Genomic DNA, 24,146 nt, shown 5'->3' with positions numbered 1-24,146 from the left:
CTGATTGCTTGTTTTTCAGACATATAGAATCGCAGCTATGGACCAGAAGCCACCTGTGTGGATGAAAAAAGAGGAAACAGATGACATAACATCAAAGTCAGGCTCCATGGTAAGTGGCTTACTTCTAATTCTTACCAATGTTTCATTAATTTCTTTGTGCAGTATGGTGTGTGAATACATGCAATGCATGTCATCCTGCTGGAACCATGAGTAATACAGTCTACTAAAAAAAAAAAAAAAGTTTTTCAGCGCTAAACATGATTTTTCACAGTGTGTTGAAATGAGCCTTGTGTTAAACATTACATGGAATTGAGGCAAGGTTAAAAGTTAATGTTCAATAAACAGGGAAAAATTTTTAGTGCACCACCCAATTATACTGATAAGATCATTGCCATAAATTGGTTTATATTCTGCTCTGATGTACTTCTTTTAAATGACAATCTTAATGTACACCTTAAGAAGAACTACGAATTAGTGGATGTTAGCAGTGCCACTAAATTTAAAAATGTGAACGTGCCATTAGTGCATAATTGTAGCATACCATAGAGTTGAATAAGAATTATAATTTCTTCATTGATTATTCAAAATGAATAATTTGTAAATAATATTCACGAGACATTTATGTGGTCACTACTCTGAGAAGTAAGTTTCATTGTTATATTTGCATTAAATGTGGACTCTGAATATGTAAACAAAGTGTAAGTAGGACTGACAGCAGTTAAGTTCAATTTCAGATAGATGTCATTCAGAGACATAAATTGTTGCACAGCATGTATCTGCAGAATTAATTTGTATGCTGGCAGCAAAGTTTTGATGAAGCCATGAGGTTACACATTCCTACATTTACTACACATTGTTATACATATTGTTTTTAAAATTGCAAGGTTGGTACTGTTACTGGTGTAAATAATCGTACATGTACATGTCACTTGAAATTTGATGCAGTGCAAATAATTTGAAGGGTTGTCAACTATCAGCAGGTAAACAATTTCACCGGGTGCCAGTGGTTCTTTTAATCTGCCAGGCAGCATTGAGGTTCCTGACCCTATCTGCACTGAAAAAATCTGTTTGCTCTGACATCCATCTTAGGTGCAACTGCAGAAGTATTTTGACAGCATTAAGATAGCATTTGTATTGGAATATAAATGAGTGTTATTCACCTTGGACACTGGGCTCAACTTCAGAAGTGTTGGATAGCTTTAATGCAGCATTTGCATTTGATTATATGTGAGTGCTTCATTGTTGTTTGTACAAATGGAGTGTAAAGCTTGTGATTAATTTGACCAGCTGTATCATAACAGTAATCCTAAACCATCTCTGTGGTGTGATTACAAGAATGTAAGTAAGTATACTAAATTTTATTAAACACAGTAATACGGTGGTTAGAACCAACATAGCTGAAGCTTTGGCCTTTACCCTTGCTGTAATGATGGTTTGGCGTATGGCATGATATGTATCACAACAACACATTACAGGTTATTTATTTTGCAATTATGTTCCTTTTGTGGAATGAAAATTGTTGTGGTAGAAGGGTATCTATACAACCCAACTGGCCTGTAACGAAATTTGGAGAACATCAACAAATGAGAATAAAAATTAGTAGTTGTGGTGATGTAGTGATCTGTAGCAGAGCCTGACATGTAGGTTAATTTAAAATGTGTCAGTTCGTGACTTGTCAGAGCCAACAAATGGCATATCATCAGAATAACTACGATTCTTGTGGTGGCATATATTTTGGGCCTGTTAGATTTCTAGTCTGGTGATCATGACCACCATTTTTATAATGTCAGGGGTTAGTCCAGATAGATGCTACTGGCAGGTCAAAATTATCCAGTAAGTATTAGCAAAGAAACTATATATTACAATTTGGCATTTTAAAAGAGTTGTGTTTCCAAATTAACTGAATATTTTAAAGGTCGGGAATCAACAAAAACCAATTGAGTACTCATTGTCCTAGGACCTGAACCTCAAAGGTATTGAAAGGCCACATGAAGGTTAAAATTTGGTGTTAGAATCCCCTGCACTTGAAGCCTTGGTTGTGGTGACAGACTGATCTGTAGTGCAGCTCAAGGGCTATGTTAGATTGAAAGACAACAGTGTGGTTGTGAGCTGGCAAAGCCAACAAATGTGAAAACCAAATAAAGTTTGGGGTAACAAATTGACCAGTAGTACAGCCTCATGTTTACCAAAAAATGCAATGGGTGCCCAGAATGTAACTTTCACCTATATGAAGTCTTCTTACATTGCATGCCATGTTAGCTGATGGACTAAACTTTCCTATGACCTTTAGAGATATTATATGAATTGAAAGCCACCTTCTTGCAAATCTAATTAAAACATAATTTTTGGTTGTGTATGTTTTGGGAATGAGGACATGCCAAAAAGTAGTGCCTCAGAATTTTTACGAGGGGGGGTGGGGGGCAAAAGAAACCAGATTGTTGTCATAAAAAATTTATTGATAAACCTTTTTACAAAATTACTTCAGTCACCTTCAAAATACTCTCCATTACATGCGATGCACTTGTCAAGTCTCTTTTCCCACTGTTGGAAGCATGTTTCAAACTCTTCAAGTTTGATATTGTCCAGTGCCCTTTGTGAAGCTGTTTTTACTGCCTCCACCTTGTCATAACGCTCCCCTTTTAGCGTTTTTTTTTCATTCGTGGAAATAGGAAAAAGTCGCACGGGGCTAGGTCCAGCGAATACGGAGTGTAGGGAATAACAGACCACCTCTGAGATGCCAAATAGTGTCACTCGTAAGGCCGTGTGCAGGGGGTTTGTCGTGATGCAGAAACCAGTCGCCTGATCGCCAAAGTTCCGGGCGTTTTTTCCTCACATCCTCTTGCAGACACCTTAAAACATCCAAGTAAAAGTGGTGGTTAACAGTCTAGCCAGGGGGTACGAATTCCCGATGCACAATTCCACAAACTTTTAAAAAGACGTCTTCACATTTGACCCCACTTGCCTTGCTTTTTTTGGTCTGGAAGAGTTGGGAGTCCTCTACTGGCTTGACTCTTGCTTGGTTTCTGGGTCATACATGAAACACCAACTCTCATCCCCTGTAATGACTTTGTTCAAGAAGTTTGGATCACGTGCAATCTCTGTTTTCCAGTCCTGACACACATTAATGTGGATGGTTTTTTGCTCCTGTGTGAGAATGCGCAGAACAAATTTAGCAGCAACACGTCTGATGTGCAAGTCCTCACTCAAAATCCGCTGGCACGAGCTCCAACTGATTCCTGTCTCTGCTGAAATTTGGTCAATCGTTTGGCGACGATCCTTGTTGATCTTTTGCCGGACCTTTTCAATGTTGTCCTGATTTTGCGATGTTGAAGGGCGTCCATAACGAGCTTGGTCTTCAACACACATCTCACCACGTTTAAAGCACCCAAACCACTGGAAAACCTGTGTGCGGGTCATAGCGTCCTCCTGGAAAGCTTCCTGAAGCATTTGGTGTGTGTCTGTTGCAGATTTTTAAAGCAGGAAACAAAATTTCACACACACTCTTTGTTCTTTTAAAGTTGCCATAACGACTTCGCAGAGGTAACCTGCCAACAGTCAGACACACACAATACCACACTTGCACGTTCAGCTCTACGCTGACGCTGCCTGCACAGCTGTTTCATGAAGGTCTCTACTAACAACATCTAGCGTGAGAACCCTGCACTACGTCTATGAGTGGCAGCGCCCTAGGAGTCCGGTTTCTTTTGGGTCCCCCCTCGTATATGAATATTATTAAAAATTTTCAATTTAAACAAAATTCATTAACATGCTACATATTTATTCTTTGTGTTTATATATTTGTTTCTCAACATAGTCAGCCTGGTGACAAACACCTTACTCCCAGTGAGATACCAGTTTGTTGGTACAATTACTGTACAATGTTTGACTTCGTTCGCAGAACTACTGCCTCACCTCCTCTCACAGCAATTCGTTTCTGTGAAAGTGAAGTCCTTGAAGGTGTTCTTTGAGTTTTGGAACCAGATGAAAATTCATTGGGGTCAAGCTGGGACCGTATGGAGGATGATCGATAATAATGAATCAAAGGTGTCAGACTTTTGCAGGTGCCGGAAGGCTCATGTATGGTCTGGCACTGTCATGCTGAAGAAGAGGGTGGATGCTCCATGAGTGGATGTAGTATTAAATTTGTGCTCCCTTTCCTGAGGGTTTTGTCATGTGCCGACATGGTTACAAAACACACACACACACACACACACACACACACACACACACACGCGCGTACGTTACACACTGCAATTTGGAGCACTCTTAACAGCAGAGGTTTACAGCTGATATTGAGAACAGAATAAAAATTTTGGAGGCATTACTTCCCAGTATACCATTGTAATATACAGATGCCTTTGACCATCTCCTCCAAAATTGTGGCATGATTCCCTTGGATTTGGGAAGCATACATTTGGAAGTCATAATACTGAATGTGTATTCACTGATCATGCATATTCACTGACCAGTGACATACAGTTGATATAAACCTGTCCAGTCAATAGCAGTGTCCCCTGGTGAGGAATGACTGCTAGTCAGACACAGACACTGTCCGTGTAGTATCAGTGAGCATGCTGTCCATGTGTAGACTGGAGAAGGTGCGCAATGTATCTGAGTTTGACCTAGGGCAAATTGTGATTGCCCGGACACTCGGCATGAGCATTTCAGAAACTGTACAACTTGTTGAGTGTTTGAGGAGTGCTGTGGTGAGTGTCTTCAACACGTGGTGAAACTAAGGTCAAACAAATCCAGACATTGTGGTGTTGGGCAGCCACCCCTCATGACAGATGTTGGGCATCGATGGCTGGGCAGGACAGGTGGTGAACTGAGGTGGAACTAACATCAGTCTTCAATGTTGGGCAGAATACAAGCATGTTTGAACAGAATAAACCAAACACTTATAACGATGGGTCTGTGCAACCAATGACCTGTGCTTGTGCCAGTGTTAATGCCACATCGACAACTGACTGAAATAGCCATGTGACCATGAGCACTGGAGGTTGACACAGTGCCAGAGCATTGCATGGTCTGATGCATGCCGATAACTTCCTCATCAAGCCAGTGAGTGTGTGGATATCCATCACATTCCAGGGGAGCAGCTCCTTGACACCTGGACTGTGGGGCGGAGACAAGTGGAGCTCGTGCAAGGCATTGTCAGCCAAGGCATATTGTAAACTGATTGCAGACCACATACACTCTTCCACAAGGATCCATATGTCCTGATGGCAGTGGCATTTTTCAATGAGATGCACTGTGTTACAATGTTGGGAGTGTAATAGTGGTTCGAGCAACACAGTGGTGATTTCCAATTGATGTACTGGCTCCCCATCTCGCAAGATCTGCACCTGATTGAACACATCTGGGATGTCATAGAACGTGGCATCAAAGCTCATTGCCCCGCCCTCTCCCCCACACACACCCCCTCAGAATTTATGGGAATTATGTGACCTACTCCTTTCAGTGACCTGCCAAGGCCCCATTGCTTCCACGCCACAATGTGTTGCCACCTTTCTGTGCAAAAGGTGGACATACCGGCTTTTAGGAAGGTGGTCATGATGATCTTGCAGATCAGAGTATGGCAGTTCCCATTATTGAAGGCAAATGGTTTTGTTATGATGATTTTTGTATAATATCATTGTTATCATTATTTGCATTAGTATATTTGTATTATTATATGCAGTCAGTTAATACAAAGATCAATTAATAACAACATTTTGTCGTATTCTTCCTATCTTCTGCCAAGCATCTCTCTCCAATACATCCTCCTTGCATATTCCATGCCGCCTTATAGTTTCATTGATACTGTCGTTCCAAAACTTAAGTGGTCTACTGTGTTTCTGTCAGTAAGGTAGTTTCCAGTCAAAATCTATTCTTTGGCCACCAATTATGTAGCATTTTCAACAAATGACCATACCAGTTTAATGATTTTTCTTTCTGTGCTATCGCTGTTTCATTTGTTCTCATTTCAGCACTTATTCAATGTAACTGTTTTTTCAGTCTTGATATGCTAATGCTCCTACACAAATAATACACTTCCAGGATTTTGTCTTCTTTTGAGACCAACATGTATAATCCATAGTTCTGATTGGTAGCATAGGACTGGTGTAACCTTTAGCCTCGGCACTCTTTTCTTTCTGTTAGAAATGTTCTTGTCCCATGAAAAGGGATTCATGTTGGAATAGTATTAAATGGTGTGCCAAGGTAGGATGTATATTTGTTTTTTTAATAATTTATCAGAAAGAAGTGTTCAGTGAAATGAAAGGTTTTAATGTTACTGTTGTTTTAGAAAAGTGGTAATAGTGACATAATTCATGACACTTCAGTACCTGATCCCCTGCATGGATTCCCTATAAATGGTAAAAGTGACAGGGTGATCTTGGGTGAAGAAAAATGCGGGAGAGGACAAACTGAAGTTGCTGTGTTAAAATTAAGTGACAGTGAAGATTTTAACATTATATACTGGCAGTAGGTAGGGGAGTGCACATTGTTGAACCAGTAGGGGCCAGTGTAGTGAACCACATGACTGAAGCATTCAAGGAACTGTGTCATGATAAACTGAAATATATTTATACATTCAATAATTACAGGAGTCACAAAACACCATGGAGCGATTTTGAGGATTGCAGAACATGTACGCTATGCCCCATCACTTAACAAGAACCACCGTTGTAATTTTGCCCAGCATTGTTGCCGTAGAATTTTCATGAGTAATATTTTCATTTTTGATTGAAGTATTCTCTGAAGATTTGAAGTAATGGTGTTGGAAACACATTAGTTATTAATGAAGTTTTAACGTGATTGTTAAGCGTATAATGGGAAAAATAAATGACAAGAATGGTGGCAAATGAAACAAATGACCAATCTGATTTGGGCTTGTTGGACAGCTGTGAAATTGGAGAGGAAGATATTGTTACATACAGTACTAAACTTTCCTCAGGGTTGTGTAAAGATCATAAAAAGCTGAAAGTGTCTAGTATCAAAGTGAAACCATAAAATAAAATTAAAACATTAAAGCGTTTAATAAGGTGAGGGATGGAAGAACCTAGAAGGAGGAGGAATTGCAGGTTGATCAGATAAGACTGAAGATCAGATGGGACAGTGGCTAAGGGAGAAGGAAGAATGGCAAGCTCATCAGATAAGAAGAGGAGGATTGAAAGGTACAGTGGCTAAAGGAGAAGGAAGAACTTAGAGAATTTATGAAAAGCAGATAGGAGAGAATATGGAAATTGTCAGTAGTCGATAGGCCAGAACAATGTGCAGCAAAGACAAATAAATTTGGGACAAACAGCCAGGAAAGAATTTCTGAATTTGGTGGAGGCTACAAAATCAGATTGAAACAGTTGGATATACAGGGAGGGATCTCCAGGTGAACACATACATAGGTAAGAAATAAAATGTGTTTGCCAAAATTGAGAACACTGTAGTGGAAACACATGAAATATGATGGGCTCTATAACAAAGTGTAAACTATGAAGTGTGAAATCACCAAGAATAACAACAAGATTGAAAAAATCATAGAGGAATGTGCTAAAAAGACAGTTTCACAGCTGTGTAGCATATGTAATGGAACTACAGTCATAGGGTATCAAGACTGTCAAGAATGCCAAGTTTTATCCAAAATGTTCAATCCATATTGTCACACTTTTAGCTAAGTTTAGAGGAGGCTAATGGGATTTGTTGAACAGTAGAGCAGCTCACTTTCAGTACAAGGAAGGTAACAGAAGACATAGTTGCCAGGTGCACCTGTGTAGGAATGATGGTACAAAGCTACACAGATTTTGAGATGGGACTCCCAGAAGAAATACAGTGAAACAATTTTGACTTTAGTGAGTGGACCAAAATCCTAGAAATAATCTGTGGTTATGAAAGAAGAATGAAACAGGAACAAAATGGGAAAGCAGAATGAAACAAAAGGTCCCTGACCGTTTCAAGAACAACAGATGTGTAACTGTTATTTACACTGATCAACACCCACGTGGTAATGAAATTTGCTTTATTAGGTGTAGCCAGGACACCACTTAATTTTACAACAGATAACCTCCTTTCGAAAATAAAAAGGTTTTTCTCCTGCCAAAAAATTTTGTATCAAAACACGAATATACAACCTTAATAAAATTGACTTTTATAACTGAACTGATTTAATGTTCCTTGGTAGTGCTTTCTTGATGCTCTCCCATGGATGCTGAGGAGTTAGACAGGCGCCGCTTCCGGGTCGAAGACTAGCGTATTGAAGACGGGCACCTGGTCGATCCGGCTGCGACGATGTTTCCTCCTGGCGGCGGTCCGCAGGGGGTCGAAAGATGGGTGTTTGCTTTCCTGCCAGCTATTTAATCTGGCAGCTCTAGTCTTCCTCCGCGGATTCTGTCATGAGGATTGGCGTCTGTTGGCAATACCCTATTGGCGGATGGTGATGTCATTGTATTACCATCCGTGTCGGTAAAAGGGGTCGCACGCGTCCGTATTCCGCCGCTGCTTTCATGTTTGGTGGGAACCGCCTCTAGTGCTGCCTGGCGGAACGAGCCATATCTATGTTGCAGGTGCGGCTTATTCTGCAGCGGTAGCCGCCCATTGTATTTGCATGAATGTGCGCGCCACGGCAGTAACTAAGAAGAAAAGATGCAACAAAAAGTGATGCGTCAGAAGGGAGTAAAAATAATAAAGCACTTGGTGCAGGTGTGAAGCAGGGCTATCCCCTCTTTCAATGCGACAAGCTGTGCCGGGGTTATACATAAACTCTATGCAGACGTGGGATGAGTCTCCTCTTTCCCCACAAATGCAACTGACTACAAGACGCACCACCAGACATGGCTCAGCACATGTACGGGGTAAGGTCACCACACAATAAGGCGTGCTGCCAGCGCTGGTTGACATACAGGAATATTGACATCCGTCCGCTTGTGTTACAGCACCTGGCTATGGATGAAGAAACATTTTTTTTTTGTCATCAGTCTACTGACTGGTTTGATGCAGCCCGCCACGAATTCCTTTCCTGTGCTAACCTCTTCATCTCAGAGTAGCACTTGCAGCCTACGTCCTCAATTATTTGCTTGACGTATTCCAATCTCTGTCTTCCTCTGCAGCTCCCTCTAGTACCATGGAAGTCATTCCCTCATGTCTTGGCAGATGTCCTATCATCCTGTCCCTTCTCCTTATCAGTGTTTTCCACATATTCCTTTCCTGTCCGATTCTGCGTAGAACCTCCTCATTCCTTACCTTATCAGTCCACCTGATTTTCAACATTCGTCTATAGCACCACATCTCAAATGCTTCGATTCTCTTCTGTTCCGGTTTTCCCACAGTCCATGTTTCACTACCATACAATGCTGTACTCCAGATGTACATCCTCAGAAATTTCTTCCTCAAATTAAGGCCGGTATTTGATATTAGTGGACTTCTCTTGGCCAGAAATGCCTTTTTTGCCATAGCGAGTGTTCTTTTGATGTCCTCCTTGCTCTGTCCGTCATTGGTTATTTTACTGCCTAGGTAGCAGAATTCCTTAACTTCATTGACTTCGTGACCATCAATCCTGATGTTAAGTTTCTCGCTGTTCTCATTTTTACTACTTCTCATTACCTTCGTCTTTCTCCGATTTATCAAACCATACTGTGCACCCATTAGACTGTTCATTCCGTTCAGCAGATCATTTTAATTCTTCTTCACTTTCACTCAGGATAGCAATGTCATCAGCGAATCGTATCATTGATATCCTTTCACCTTGTATTTTAATTCCACTCCTGAACCTTTCTTTTATTTCCATCATTGCTTCCTCGATGTACAGATTGAAGAGTAGGGGCGAAAGGCTACAGCCTTGTCTTACACCCTTCTTAATACAAGCACTTCGTTCTTGATCATCCACTCTTATTATTCCCTCTTGGCTGTTGTACATATTGTATATGACCCGTCTCTCCCTATAGCTTACCCCTACTTTTTTCAGAGTCTCGAACAGCTTGCACCATTTTATATTGTCGAATGCTTTTTCCAGGTCGTCAAATCCTATGAAAGTGTCTTGATTTTTCTTTAGCCTTGCTTCCATTATTAGCTGTAACGTCAGAATTGCCTCTCTCGTCCCTTTACTTTTCCTAAAGCCAAACTGATCGTCGCCTAATGCATTCTCAATTTTCTTTTCCATTCTTCTGTATATTATTCTTGTAAGCAGCTTCGATGCATGAGCTGTTAAGCTGATTGTGCGATAATTCTCGCACTTGTCAGCTCTTGCCGTCTTCGGAATTGTGTGGATGATGCTTTTCCGAAAGTCAGATGGTATATCGCCAGACTCTTATATTCTACACACTAATGTGAATAGTCATTTTGTCGTCACTTCCCCCAATGATTTTATAAATTCTGATGGAATGTTATCTATCCCTTCTGCCTTATTTGATCGTTAAGTCCTCCAAAGCTCTTTTAAATTCCGATTCTAATACTGGATCCCCTATCTCTTCTAAATAGACTCCTGTTTCTTCTTCTATCACACCAGACAAATCTTCACCATCATAGAGGCTTTCAATGTATTCTTTCCACCTATCTGCTCTCTCCTCTGCATTTAACAGTGCAATTCCCGTTGAACTCTTAATGTTACCACCATTGCTTTTAATGTCACCAAAGGTTGTTTTGACTTTCCTGTACGCTGAGTCTTTCCTTCCGACAATCATATCTTTTTCGATGTCTTCACATTTTTCCTGGAGCCATTTCATCTTAGCTTCCCTGCACTTTCTATTTATTTCATTCCTCAGCGACTTGTATTTCTGTATTCCTGATTTTCCCGGAACATGTTTGTACTACCTCCCTTCATCAATCAACTGAAGTATTTCTTCTGTTACCCATGGTTTCTTTGCAGCTACCTTCTTTGTACCTATGTTTTCCTTCCCAACTTCTGTGATGGCCCTTTTTAGAGATGTCCATTCCTCTTCAACTGTACTGCCTACTCCGCTATTTCTTATTGCTGTATCTATAGCGTTAGAGAACTTCAAACGTATCTCGTCATTCCTTAGTACTTCCGTATCCCACTTCTTTGCGTATTGATTCTTCCTGACTAATGTCTTGAACTTCAGCCTACTCTTCATCACTACTATATTGTGATCTGAGTCTATATCTGCTCCTGGGTACGCCTTACAATCCAGTATCTGATTTCGGAATCTCTGTCTGACCATGATGTAATCTAATTGAAATCTTCCCGTATCTCCCGGCTTTTTCCAAGTATACCTCCTCCTCTTGTGATTCTTGAACAGGGTATTCACTATTACTAGCAGAAACGTGTTACAGAACTCAATTAGTCTTTCTCCTCTTTCATTCCTTGTCCAAGCCCATATTCTCCTGTAACCTTTTCTTCTACTCCTTCCCCAACAACTGCATTCCAGTCGCCCATGACTATTAGATTTTCGTCCCCCTTTACATACTGCATTGCCCTTTCAATATCCTCATACACTTTCTCTATCTGTTCATCTTCAGCTTGTGACGTCGGCATGTATACCTGAACTATCGTTGTCAGTGTTGGTCTGCTGTCGATTCTGATTAGAGCAGCCCGGTCACTGAATTGTTCGCAGTAACACACCCTCTGCCCTACCTTCCTATTCATAACGAATTCTACACCTGTTATACCATTTTCTGCTGCTGTTGATATTACCCGATACTCATCTGACCAGAAATCCTTGTCTTCCTTCCACTTCGCTTCACTGACCCCTACTATATCTAGATTGAGCCTTTGCATTTCCCTTTTCAGATTTTCTAGTTTCCCTACCACGTTCAAGCTTCTGACATTCCACGCCCCGACTCGTAGAACATTATCCTTTCGTTGAGTATTCAATCTTTTTTTCATGGTAACCTCCCCCTTGGCAGTCCCCTCCCAGAGATCCGAATGGGGGGCTATTCCAGAATCTTTTGCCAATGGAGAGATCATCATGACACTTCTTCAATTACAGGCCACATGTCCTGTGGATACACGTTACGTGTCTTTAATGCAGTGGTTTCCATTGCCTTCTGTATCCTCATGTCGTTGATCATTGCTGATTCTTCCGCCTTTAGGGGCAATTTCCCACCCCTAGGACAAGAGAGTGCCCTGAACCTCTGTCCGCTCCTCTGCCCTCTTTGAGAAGGCCGTTGGCAGAATGGAGCTGACTTCTTATGCCGGAAGTCTTCGGCCGCCAATGCTGATTATTTATCAAAATTTAGGCAGTGGCGGGGATCGAACTCGGGACCGAAGACGTTTTGATTATGAATCAAAGACGCTACCCCTAGACCATGGGTAGAAACATGTCTTCATGCAAATAAACAAAATGATTCTTTGTGTGTGAAGTGAATTTTAAGGTTATTTACATTTTTTGTTTTATGTAATATGTGGCCACTCACCTGGGCAATACCACCATGGAACACATCTGTGGCCACCAGGTTGGTATTCCCCAAGGCATCATTCACCAAGGCAAGACAAGTGCTTACGAATAGTAGCAGACAACAGCAGCAACACATCCTTTGTGTACCTGCCAGACTCCAGCAGGCTCACGAGTGGCACCAGTATCAATTGCCAACAAACCAAGCACCCGATGGTGGTGCCACGAACACAGCACATTTCATCTGCACACCATATGACCCTTGTTCACATGTTACATGACACCTCACAGAAACCCTTTCGCCAGATTACTTATGATACTGCAGGGCAGGTAGCTGATAGTGCTCACAATTCAGGCTCAATGCCAGCTGCGCCCTACACCTCATCTGCGCCCTACACCTCATCTGCGCCCTACACCTCATCTGCGCCCTACACCTCATCTGCGCCCTACACCTCATTTGTGCCCCATGCATTTCCTCCCACACCCCTTCCCCCCTTGGATGGAGCCAAAACCGTGGATTAGGACCTACCTATTCCAGGGTCATAAGGTCTCTGTCATACCTATGGTTTTCTGACGTCTTGTATCTGCTGACCTTGCAGAGTTTCAGGGTGCCACCATTTTCTACACTGATGGCTCTAAGACGATAGGTAAGTTGGGATACACTTTCATGTCTCATTTATTTTCAGGATCATGTAGTGTCTTCACAGCAGAGCTTCTAGCCGTTCAGAGCATGTTGTTTATGAGGCCTTCGTCCACAGTGTTTTAATTTGTGCCAACTCAATGTGAGCAACCTGCAAGTTATCAACTGATGCTATACCCATCACCCTTTGGTCTCTGCTACCTATTGCCTTTCCTATGTTCGTGGCCATGCCATCTGTTCAGATGTCTTTCTCTGGGTCCCAAGTCATGTGGGCGTCCCAAGGGAATGAAGTGGCTGACTGTTTGGCTAGAGAAGCATTTACGCCTCATTCCCTTTTGTGACTCCAGCTGCAGATCTGTGGATCTATGTCAAATCTCTCTCTGCCCAAAAGTGGAATGACATCTGGTGCACTTCTGCTCCCTCTAGTAAACTCTGCACAATCAGTGGTCTACTGCAGTTTGGCACTCTTCCTTCTGCTCTTCTGGGAAGGAGTCCACTGTTTCATGCCGTTTATGCATTGGTGATACCAGGCTCACCCATTGTTTGCTTCTGTGAAACAAATCACCCTCACAATGTGGTTCTGGAGCTAAACTGATGGTATCCCACATATTGGTGGGATGTCCCAATTGTTTGGCCTTTTGTGGTAAGTACCGTCTTCCAGATACTTACTTAATTTTAATTTTACCAGACAATTCATGCTTGGTTGAACTGGTCCTGTTTCCCCCATGAAAGTGGTTTTTATTTCCAGATAAAATGTTTCGCATTTCTAGTGGAGCAGGGCAGGATGGTTGCGGTTGTACCTCTCTTCATGTCTGCTCAGTCTGGGACCCCATCTGTCCCCCCCCGTCTGTCCCCCCCCCGTCTGTCCCCCCCCCGTCTGTCCCCCCCCGTCTGTCCCCCCCCCCCGCCTGTCCCCCCCCCGCCTGTCCCCCCCCCCGCCTGTCCCCCCCCCCGCCTGTCCCCCCCCCCGCCTGTCCCCCCCCCCCGCCTGTCCCCCCCCCGCCTGTCCCCCCCCGCCTGTCCCCCCCCGCCTGTCCCCCCCCCGCCTGTCCCCCCCCGCCTGTCCCCCCCCGCCTGTCCCCCCCCCGCCTGTCCCCCCCCCCCGCCTGTCCGCCCCCCCGCCTGTCCCCCCCGCCTGTCCCCCCCCCGCCTGTCCCCCCCCGCCTGTCCCCCCCCCGCCTGTCCCCCCCCCGCCTGTCCCCCCCCCCGCCTGTCCCCCCCCGCCTGTCCCCCCCGGCCTGTCCCCCCCCCGCCTGTCCCCCCCCGCCTGTCCCCCCCCGCCTGTCCCCCCCCGCCTGTCCCCCCCCGCCTGTCCCCCCCCGCCTGTCCCCCCCCGCCTGTCCCCCCCGCCTGTCCCCCCCCCCGCCTGTCCCCCCCCCGCCTGTCCTCCCCCCCCGCCTGTCCTCCCCCCCGCCTGTCCTCCCCCCCGCCTGTCCTCCCCCCCCGCCTGTCCTCCCCCCCCGCCTGTCCTCCCCCCCCGCCTGTCCTCCCCCCCCACCTGTCCTCCCCCCCCCGCCTGTCCCCCCCGTCTGTCCCCCCCCCCGTCTGTCCCCCCCCCGTCTGTCCCCCCCCCCGTCTGCCCCCCCCCCGTCTGCCCCCCCCGTCTGCCCCCCCCCCCGTCTGCCCCCCCCCGTCTGTCACCCCCCCCCCCGTCTGTCCCCCCCCCCGTCTGTCCCCCCACCCCCACCGTCTGTCCCCCCACCCCCACCGTCTGTCCCCCCCCCCCCCGCCACCTCATATAGACCAAGACATAAGAGTTTATTATTTTCCTACAGGCTATTGACACGAATGTGTGTAAAGAGTATGTAAAATGAGAACTTAATTGTGTCTTAAGGTTTGTATTAGGTGTTTCTGGAAATACAATAGGTTAGTACCCTCATAATATGTGTGGGGCCTAATATTTTGGCACATTTGAGTTGTTACCCAAGTAATATTTCATTTTTTCCTGCTAGTAGTATATCCTGCTTTTATTAACAGATACAGTTTCTTGATGCAGGGAGCCTGACTTTCTGCATTAAGTTGATTTGATTGATGCTCTTTAGAAAATAAATAATAGTAGTGTGTCACCTAATAAAAGGGAATGTGTGAGTAATGGATGATTTTCATAATGACACTGTAATAGTGGTGCATGGTGGCATAGTGAATCATTAACATCATCAGTTAGTGGGAATTGTAATTCCCTGGCCTGAAGGCTTCATTGTTTTTGCTGTGCTTTCTAAATTTTTGGACATGTCTGGAAAAAGAGGAGTGTGGAGTTCTTTGTATTATGTTTGGAGTGGAGTTACAGCTAGTGTGATGGGTGGTTTAACATGGAATTTTTTTATGTTAGAAAAGTAATAGGAGTGCTGAGTAAATAAGTGTTAAATATTTGTGTGTGCATTAATTGTTTGTTATCAGAAATAAATGTTCAGTGAAGAAAATGGTTTCGATTTAACTGTTCTAGACATACCATGATTCAGATCTTAAAAGTAGTCAGTAGTGTACATTGTATTCTCTTACTTGATATGAACACCATTGATTTTAATATTTCAGATTTTAGCTTTATTATTTTATTTGATTATGCTACCACTATTTACATGTGGAGATTATGAAACTAGAAAATGTGATTGATAATAATAGCAGAGGGAGAGGGCTGAAATGCAAGATCATAATGAATTTTCAGATGTGTTGTCATTAATGAGTCGTACAATTTTTTGCACTCAGGAGGGAACACTTTGGCAGATCTATGGAGTGCTTATAATTAAACTTTCCATATTTAACATATTATGACATGGAATTTAATTACCATTCAAGTACCAAACTTGGTTGCATTAATGTCAAGGACAAAGGGAAGAGAAATAATGCAGAATCAATTCAGTTGAAGCACTTTTGATGGGCTGCTACGGAACATCATACCATTACATATGGGCACTACTACTACTACAAAAGGGGCTCAGTATGGCACCCATCAGTGTCCAGAAGAGTCTGAAAGTGCAGGATTGCATTCTACACAGCCGAATGAAGCATGTCCATAGGTATGCTAGCTACCTCTCTTGATATGCTGGGCTTCAGATCAGCACATGTGTGTATGTGCCCCTGGCACACTCTGTCCTTCAGGTAGCCCCATGACCAGAAATCACAGGGAAAGTTATCAGGTGATCATGCTGGTGAAGCATTTGAAACAGTCAACTGATAGTGCAATTGTTTCCAAATGTGTTTAGGAGAAGCAGATGAACTAAACGAGTAATGTTCGGTGGGTACCCATGTTGCATGAAAACTGTTGAGTTCAATGCATCTCTCCTCTAGGTTGGGTATGACATGCTGGCAAAGCATATCACAGTAGTTTTGGCCAGTGACACTGCACATCTTTGCTCTGTGGGCGCCAATCTTTTTAAAAAAGAATGGGCCAATGATGACTGTAGCCGTGAAGTCACACCATATGGTAATATGTTCACCATACAAAGGAGCTTCATGCACAGTGATTGGAGGTGAAGATCCCCGCAATCAGCAGTCATGTATGTTCACATCACCTGTCAGAGAAAAATAAGTTTCATCTGTTCATACGATGGTCCAGAGCCAGCCCTCATCAACTTCAATGCTTTTGAGAAAGTGGAGAGTGAAGTCAATATGGCATTGTGTGTCCTGTGGTGCAAGCTGCTGTATGATAGGGGTCTTGCATGGATACCATTTGAGAATGGTTTAAAGCACCTTCAGTACAGTGAACCATGGGATGTCCAACTGTCGTGACACAGCACACACAGTGCTGTGGTGCAACTGGTCATCAGCCTCTTCCTGGAGTGATGCCCATTTTTCTAGTTGATTTGAACTACTACTAGTGCATGCTCCACACAGCAGGTGGAAAAAGAGGACCCTTTCGTATCCTTTTTGCTGGCAATGTCCTCGAAGTGCAACTTCAGAGTTACAGTTGTTTTGATAATACAGCTTCACCAATAATGTACTGCTCCTTTTGTCCAAGCTCATGTTGACACATCAACAAGTGCACGTCGATTGGTCAGGTGTGAGAGACGAAGAATCACGATGACTGATCACACCACCTGGTGGCCTTAGTTGGATCTGGACAGTGGCACTGTGATGCATGGAAATCATGCACCCCATACTTTCGACATTAACACTACAAAGTTTGGTACATGTACAGAAATTAGATGCCATGTTATAATGTGTTAAATAGGGAAAGTTTAATTATAACCACCCAGTACTAATTAATTGTTAAGAAGTACCATGGCTGAACTTAATATATATGATACATTTATATAATGTGTGGGGATTGTGACTGCTTAAATGCACTCATTACAGTTTGTTATTGTTACCACAGGATCAGGTTTACCCATCCAGCATGAATGTAAAAGAGGAGTTGGAGGTTGGTGCGAATAAAGAGGTAATTTTAGAATTTATGTGACTGCATGGAATTAAGCATTGCTGAGTTGTGGTGAAAATAATGAGATGACTGACAAATGTGTGTGTACTCACAATAGCAGTCATGTTTTTGCTTTAGGGTAAACACGGTGGACTCACAGTATGCAAAATACAATATTTTTTTGCACTTTATGCTATATGGATTTAAGCAATTATCTTTGAGCAGGTGAAGCAGTATGGCACATATGTTTGTAGAATTGCTTCTTTACATTATAAGCATAAATAAGAATTAGATGAGATTGTGTTGATGAAGTGACTAAAATTGGTGCCAAGTGCAAGACTCAAACCATAATTTGTCTATGTGAACTCATAAATGGGATGCTTTTTTCACCATGCAATACTCCTGTGACAGTTACAGAATCATTAAAAAAAACTACGCTCAGTGCAGAAATAACGGGTGATCTTAACCTACTGAGTAGAGACTAAGCAGCTAGTGTGGACAGGCAGTCTTGTGATGTACATTTGAACAGTTTTCTGACAACACTCCTGAGCAGCCAGTTTGATAGCCCATACACATTTGAAATATTTTAGACTTTGTTGCTAGGAACAGGCTTTTCTTTATAGACAGTATCAGTACAGAGATGCATAAGTGAAGATGTCAGCACACTGATGATGGTTACCACAGTTAATGAATCCTTTAAGAAGGCTAGGAGAATAGCTTTGCTAGAAAGAGCAGATAAACAGTTGTTAACATCCCACTTAGACAACGAGTGGAAGTCATTTACTTCCAACATGATGTACATGAGGAATATTGGCAAACATTGAATGGACTTTAGAATGAGATTTTCACTCTACAGCAGAGTGTGTGCTGATATGAAACTTCCTGGCAGATTCAAACCGTGTGCCGGACCGAGACTCAAACTCATGACCTTTGCCTTTCATGGGCAAGTGCTCTACCATCTGAGCTACCCAAGCACAACTCACACCCCGTCCTCACAGCTTCTCATTCTGGAAACAACCCCCAGGCTGTGGCTAAGCCATGTCTCCACAATATCCTTTCTTTCAGGAGTGCTAGTTCTGCAAGGTTTGCAGGAGAGCTTCTGTAAAGTTTGGAAGGTAGAAGACGAGGTATTGGCAGAAGTGAAGCTGTGAGGACGGGGCATGAGTCATGCTTGGGTAGCTCAGATGGTAGAGCCCTTGCTCTCAAAAGGCAAAGGTAACTGGAGTACAGACAGGAAATATCCACTGTGATTTAATAACAAAATTTGGTAAATGCTGACGAAGCAGACTGCTGTACTCCTGGTGAAATAAAGTATGCATAGTGAAGACAGGCAGAAGTTAGTGGAAACTGATGTGTCTGTAAAGTCTATGCATGAAGCATACAATTGCCACAATCATACTTCAGCAACAGATTTTGCTGAGAACACAAGACATTTCTGGTTCTACATAAAATCACTAAGTTAGTTGAAGGCTTGTATCCAGTCAGTCATTGACCTGTCTGGTGTGGCTTTGGACTACAGCAACGAGAAAACTGAAGTTTTAAATTTCGCACAGGATCATACAAATGTACTGTTGTTAGACTGTCACACAGACTCCTGTATTGGGGACGTAGCAGTGAGCCCCAGGTGTAGAGAAGCAGCTGGAATAATTGATAACAAAATTGTTGCCATGTCCGAATGGAATAACAAATCAGTTTTCCAGAGAGCACTCTACAGCATTGGCTCTGAACTTAGTTTGCATTTAATACAAATATCTTGCCTAGTGCAAAGTCCAAAGTGGCTGGGAAAAGGTGCAGGTGACTTCCTTATATAGGGATGGTAGAAGAATGTACTTGCGAAATGACATACCAATATCCTTAACAGTCATTTGCTCCAGAGTTCCTGAACATATACTCAGTTAGAATAGAATAAATTTCTTAGAGACACAAAAGTTTCTGTCTGTAAATCAGCCTAGATTTTGGAAGCCTCACTTGTGCAATACTCACCTTGACCTTCTGTCATTTTATATCCTGCAAAGCATGGATGTTGGGCAACAGGTAATTTGATATCCCTAGATTTCCAGCAAGAAATTGACACGGTGCCTACTCCATACTGTTAAATGAGGTACGAGTGCATGGAATGTGATGGCACACAGAAATCTCAAGTAACAGAGGCCATTACTTTGGCCTCAACAGTGAGTGTTCATCAGAGACAAGGGTCTCATTGAAAGTGCCTCAGAGATGTTTTATAAGACTGCTCTTATCTTCTCTGTTGCTGTTTGCTGATGTGGTGTACAGAAAGCTAATCATGTTGCAGATTCCATGTGGGTGCATTCTCATATGTTTTAGATTTGTAAAGCTCTTTTGTAAGGCTAATAAGTAGTTAACAGGGGTATGCGACAGAGCCAAGGATCGGTCATCTGCTTTTGTCACTGAGGTGAATAGATGTTGTGAAATGTCAGAAAAAGTAAACATAAAACAGGTAAAGCTGTCAACAATCTGCAGGTTTTCAACACTACAGTTCTCTACTGTGGACAATCCTACTGTCTGTGGTATGACATTGTTCTCTTTCTACCTGTGAACTGATTTATGCAGCCAATTACAAGGTACTTATAGTTTAATGAATAAAGATCTTCAGATTTGAAGCCTTGCACTTACCCATTGAGCCACTTACTACTAGAAAAGTGCCGAAGCATTTAGCAATAAGGCCCAGAGTTACTCTCATTAGGTGGTAGTAGCATTGGACACATAATATTTGAAAAAGAAACTAGAATAAATAGCTACATAATTTTAGATTCCATATGGGATACTCACCATAGATGCTGAACAAAGGGGAGGCCACTTGATGCAAAAACATAGCTACCAGATTCAGTAAAAAATGTTTTGAACTGACCCCTCTCTGACACTAGAATCGTTAATTTATTGGATAGTGGTTTGTCTTGTTATAGAAGGAGGCTAACGTCATTCCAGTTTGTAGGAAAAGCCAAAGGAAATTTGTACAAAACTACAGACGTATCTAGTAGATTAAAAAAAAAAAAAAACTTGTCGAATGATTTTGTAATTCTGTATGATGGCCTTTTCGAAAAAAATCAATTCTTCTGCAAGAATAGAACTGGGTCCCATAACCATTGATGGGGAATTGTTTACTATGCTTATTCACAGTGCTGGCACAATGTGGTCAGCCCATGAGAAACCAGGTCCTAGTTCTGAAATAGTGTCTGTGGGAAATGTAGCAAAGTACTCAGTATTGTTGATGTGCCTTTCAATGACTCAACATATGTACTATGTAGTTGCTTGTTACCTTATGCCTTAAATTACATGCAAGCTGTAAGGTATATTAGAACCGAATGATGCAAATAAATAGGTTTAAAGCACCCACCATTACCACAGGCAAACTAAACAAATACTTTCTTGTGTAATAAAGAAATGCCAAACAGTCACAACAAACACACATGGAATCAAAATAAATGTTTCCATAACTCTGTAGTTACGTGTGGTAAAAAATATTTGAAGTATAGTGATATGTTTGCAACACAAACATATTATTGAATCTGAGAAGCTTAGTTTCACTAGTTTTTGAGGGGCTTGTTACCACCAATGGCATGTGCTTTATTAAAGGATAATTATGGGTAAATGTAAAGTGGCTAGAAATCCTCTGAAGGCTTTTAAGAAAAAGAGAAATGTAGGAAAGCGAAAGGTAGATGTTACTACTGTAAACAATAAAGATGATAACCAAGTGTGTGAACCTAACCTTGCTGGTACACCTGCCCATTGCAATGAAAGTGAGAAGGAAAGTACTTTGCAGAGGAAGCTTGGTTCAGTTAGTGAAAAGTATGAATTTTTTATGGGCAAACCAGATGTGAATGAAATATTTGATGTGTCAGTTCTCAACAGAAATTTTGTGTATTGTGTAAGTGTATTCAGTGTAGCGCAGTCAGTCTCGAACTTTCTACAAAAAATCGTGTAGGACTTTCCAGTGAAATGGAACTGGTGTGTGGTAAATGTTCACACATGACCCTCTTTTGGAACAGCGTTCCAGTAATACCAAATGAAGAAAATGGTAGCAAAATCTATGAACACAACGTAAGTTTCATTTACGCCTTGCATATAGTTGGTAAGAGTGCTTCTGCAGGTGCAGTTTTCTGTGGCATGATGAATCATCCAAATCCCCCAGCCAAAATTATGAACAATAATATATTTATAGGGCCTAAAGCAGAAGATGTCTATATAGAATCTGTGAAGAAAGCTGTGGAAGAGACAGTAATAGAACATGGTTGTAATAGAGACTTCACTGCAGCATTTGATGGTACCTGGCATAAAGGGAGATACACATCTCTTCTGGGTGTAGTATCTGCCACCAGTACGTATACAGGAAAAGCTTTAGATGTAGCAGTAACATCTATATATTGTAGGTGTTCATAAAAAATATAGGTACACATGAAAATAATTGCACAGCTAACTGTAGTGGCAGTAGTGGAGGAATGGAAATGGCTGGTGTTACAAGTATATTTTAACATTTTGTTGTTTGTGATAAAGTGTGACATGTGGATTACCCTGGTGACAGTTTCAGACATGTTGAAGAACTGAAGCCCTATGATGGTGATGTTGCGCAGAAATTTGAGTGTATTGGACAAATACAGAAACAAATGGGATCAGGACTTCGGTGACCGAAAACTTTGTACAAAAAAAGAAAGAAACTCAGTGATGTTAAAGGGTTGGGTGGGAAGGGAAGGTTAACTGACAATGCAATTGATAAAATACAGAACTATTATGGAATGGCTATTTGTCAAAACACACACACACAGTGTAAATGAAATGAAGAAGGCTGTTTGGGTTCTTTATTTTTGTAGTTTTCAACTGATGAAAGTCCCCCCCATTACTTGTGTCCTAAACGAGAAAACAGTTGTAAGTAAACCAAGGGATTGCTAACTGGTGAACTGTACACTCATAAACATACCCTGCCCTATGCAGTAATGGATGTGATGAAACCTATTTTCAGAGACTTAGCAGCACCTGAACTTTTGAAAAAGTGTCTTCATGGAAAAAACTCAAAACCCCAGTGAAAGTGTAAATAATGTTATATGGTCAAGAATCCCCAAGAATGTGTTTGTTGGAATCAAATCACTTCACTTTGGTTGCTACTTTGTCATGGCAACATTGTAAGGTGCGAAGTATTTCAGAATATGGGGATGAAGATAGGTTTCAATGTGGCAAGAATGATGTCTGCTTTAGCCATGAACATCTTTGGGCTATTATAGGGCTATAAATAGCCTAGAAATACAAGCCAGAGTAAACAGGAGGAGGAGAAAGACGAAGCTGGAGGAGAAGTTAACAGAAGATGAAGATAATTCATTGTATGAATCTGGAATGCACTAAAAAGGCAGTCCAAACTTTGTCACTCGATTTGCAAAAGTTTTATTTTTTCATACAAATAACATGTTTTCTCAGGATCTTCATAACCAATTTGCTTCACATTTTCAGGAAATGTTACACAGTACCTTCTGCATAATTTCACTCGACCTTTTTCCAAAAACCTGTATATTCTTGACTTTATAAATAAAAAATGGCACAAAGTAGTGAATTTTCATTAAAATAGAAAAAATTAATCTCTAACAACTGAATTCAAATTCCTAAAAATCCCTGTGTTAAGTTGTGGCCAATACTCCAATAAATAATCTATAAAAATTTCATCTTCCTTGCTCAAATACTTTCTGAGAAAACACAGTTTGTGCTATTTTAATTGGAAGATTTATCTTTCTGGGGGGCCTTAAAGATATTAGCTGCCAATGGACATTGATTTGCATCATTGAGGACAGTTGAAAATTTGTGCCAGGCCATGATTTGAACCCAGGTCTCGTACTCACAAGGCAGATACACTGACCACTACACCGTCCAGAGACAATGGTCATCTCAACTGCATGGACTACCCTAGCATGCGTATGTCAGACCCCAGTTCTCAACAAATTCACACACAACTGATGTAGTGCCCCTGCTCATTGTCCTCATTATGCATGACATCTCACTGATTCCCACTAAAGTTTGAGCTATGTATCCATCTACACTGAAGTGCATAGTAGCCACTAATTGCAACATTATTATGATCCCTGGAGAGAAAAGGTTCCTTTGAATGACAACAAAGATTTGGAAATAGTGAAGATCTGCAGAACGCTAGGTAACTATCAACTTTCATGATGATGATCTGTATCTGAATGCAAAAATATATTGCAAGTTTTCATAACACCAGTTGCTTTATTGATACAAATTTACACATGCTAGTTTTATCGCTTAAGAAATTACAAATAAAAAAAAGTGCCCTAATTGTTCTGTGTTAGAATAGTATTTACAATAAATTGTGATGATATGGAATCATTTCAGGTGAAGTTCACTTAGTCTGTCCAAGACGCCTCATTGAAACTGCTTTCAGTTGCTGCAGTTGAGGCTGGAATATAAGATAATATTTTCACTAAAATACCTACCTTGGGAAAAAGACTACAGTAAGGCTTCCACCAGTCGGACATATTTTCATTGTCACTGCCATCCATTCGGTTTAAATACAGGTCAGCTTGACCAGCGGATAGAGCACAACTCAGTAATTAATGTAGCACTCAGACTGAAAGTGTTGTCTTACAGCTCTGTCACCTCAAGTTACATTTGAAATTGTCAGTTTGAAATGAGCATAACATTGGAAGTGCTCAAACTGAAAGCAAGTCAGCACTAGTACTACTATATGCATATACACGCGACAGACAGGCAGATACCATCCTGATGGGGTTTTAGAAACAGTCGTGCAGTCTGCCTGTTGCGTACAATGGATCCTGACAAGTTTATTAAATGACGAATACAGGTCATTAAGGGA

The 24,146-nt window shown here is 42.0% G+C and overlaps 1 protein-coding gene across 2 annotated transcripts in view; it reads left to right on the top strand.

The window, feature by feature from the left end:
- The window catches only part of LOC126427173 (uncharacterized), a 161,515-nt gene that overhangs the window by 1,986 nt on the left and 135,383 nt on the right, over positions 1–24,146 (top strand). For both annotated transcript variants that reach the window (XM_050089400.1, XM_050089399.1), the window contains exons 2-3: positions 20–109; positions 17,273–17,335. In XM_050089400.1, coding sequence (XP_049945357.1) covers positions 38–109; positions 17,273–17,335 — 135 coding nt within the window. In that variant the 5' untranslated portion in view covers positions 20–37. The remainder of the gene's footprint in view (positions 1–19; positions 110–17,272; positions 17,336–24,146) is intronic.

Source organism: Schistocerca serialis, chromosome 11, assembly GCF_023864345.2.
Source record: "Schistocerca serialis cubense isolate TAMUIC-IGC-003099 chromosome 11, iqSchSeri2.2, whole genome shotgun sequence".
In the NCBI taxonomy this organism is placed as follows: domain Eukaryota; kingdom Metazoa; phylum Arthropoda; class Insecta; order Orthoptera; family Acrididae; genus Schistocerca; species Schistocerca serialis.
The sequence above is the reverse complement of the archived record's forward strand: the minus strand, read 5'-3'. Positions and strand labels throughout refer to the sequence as shown.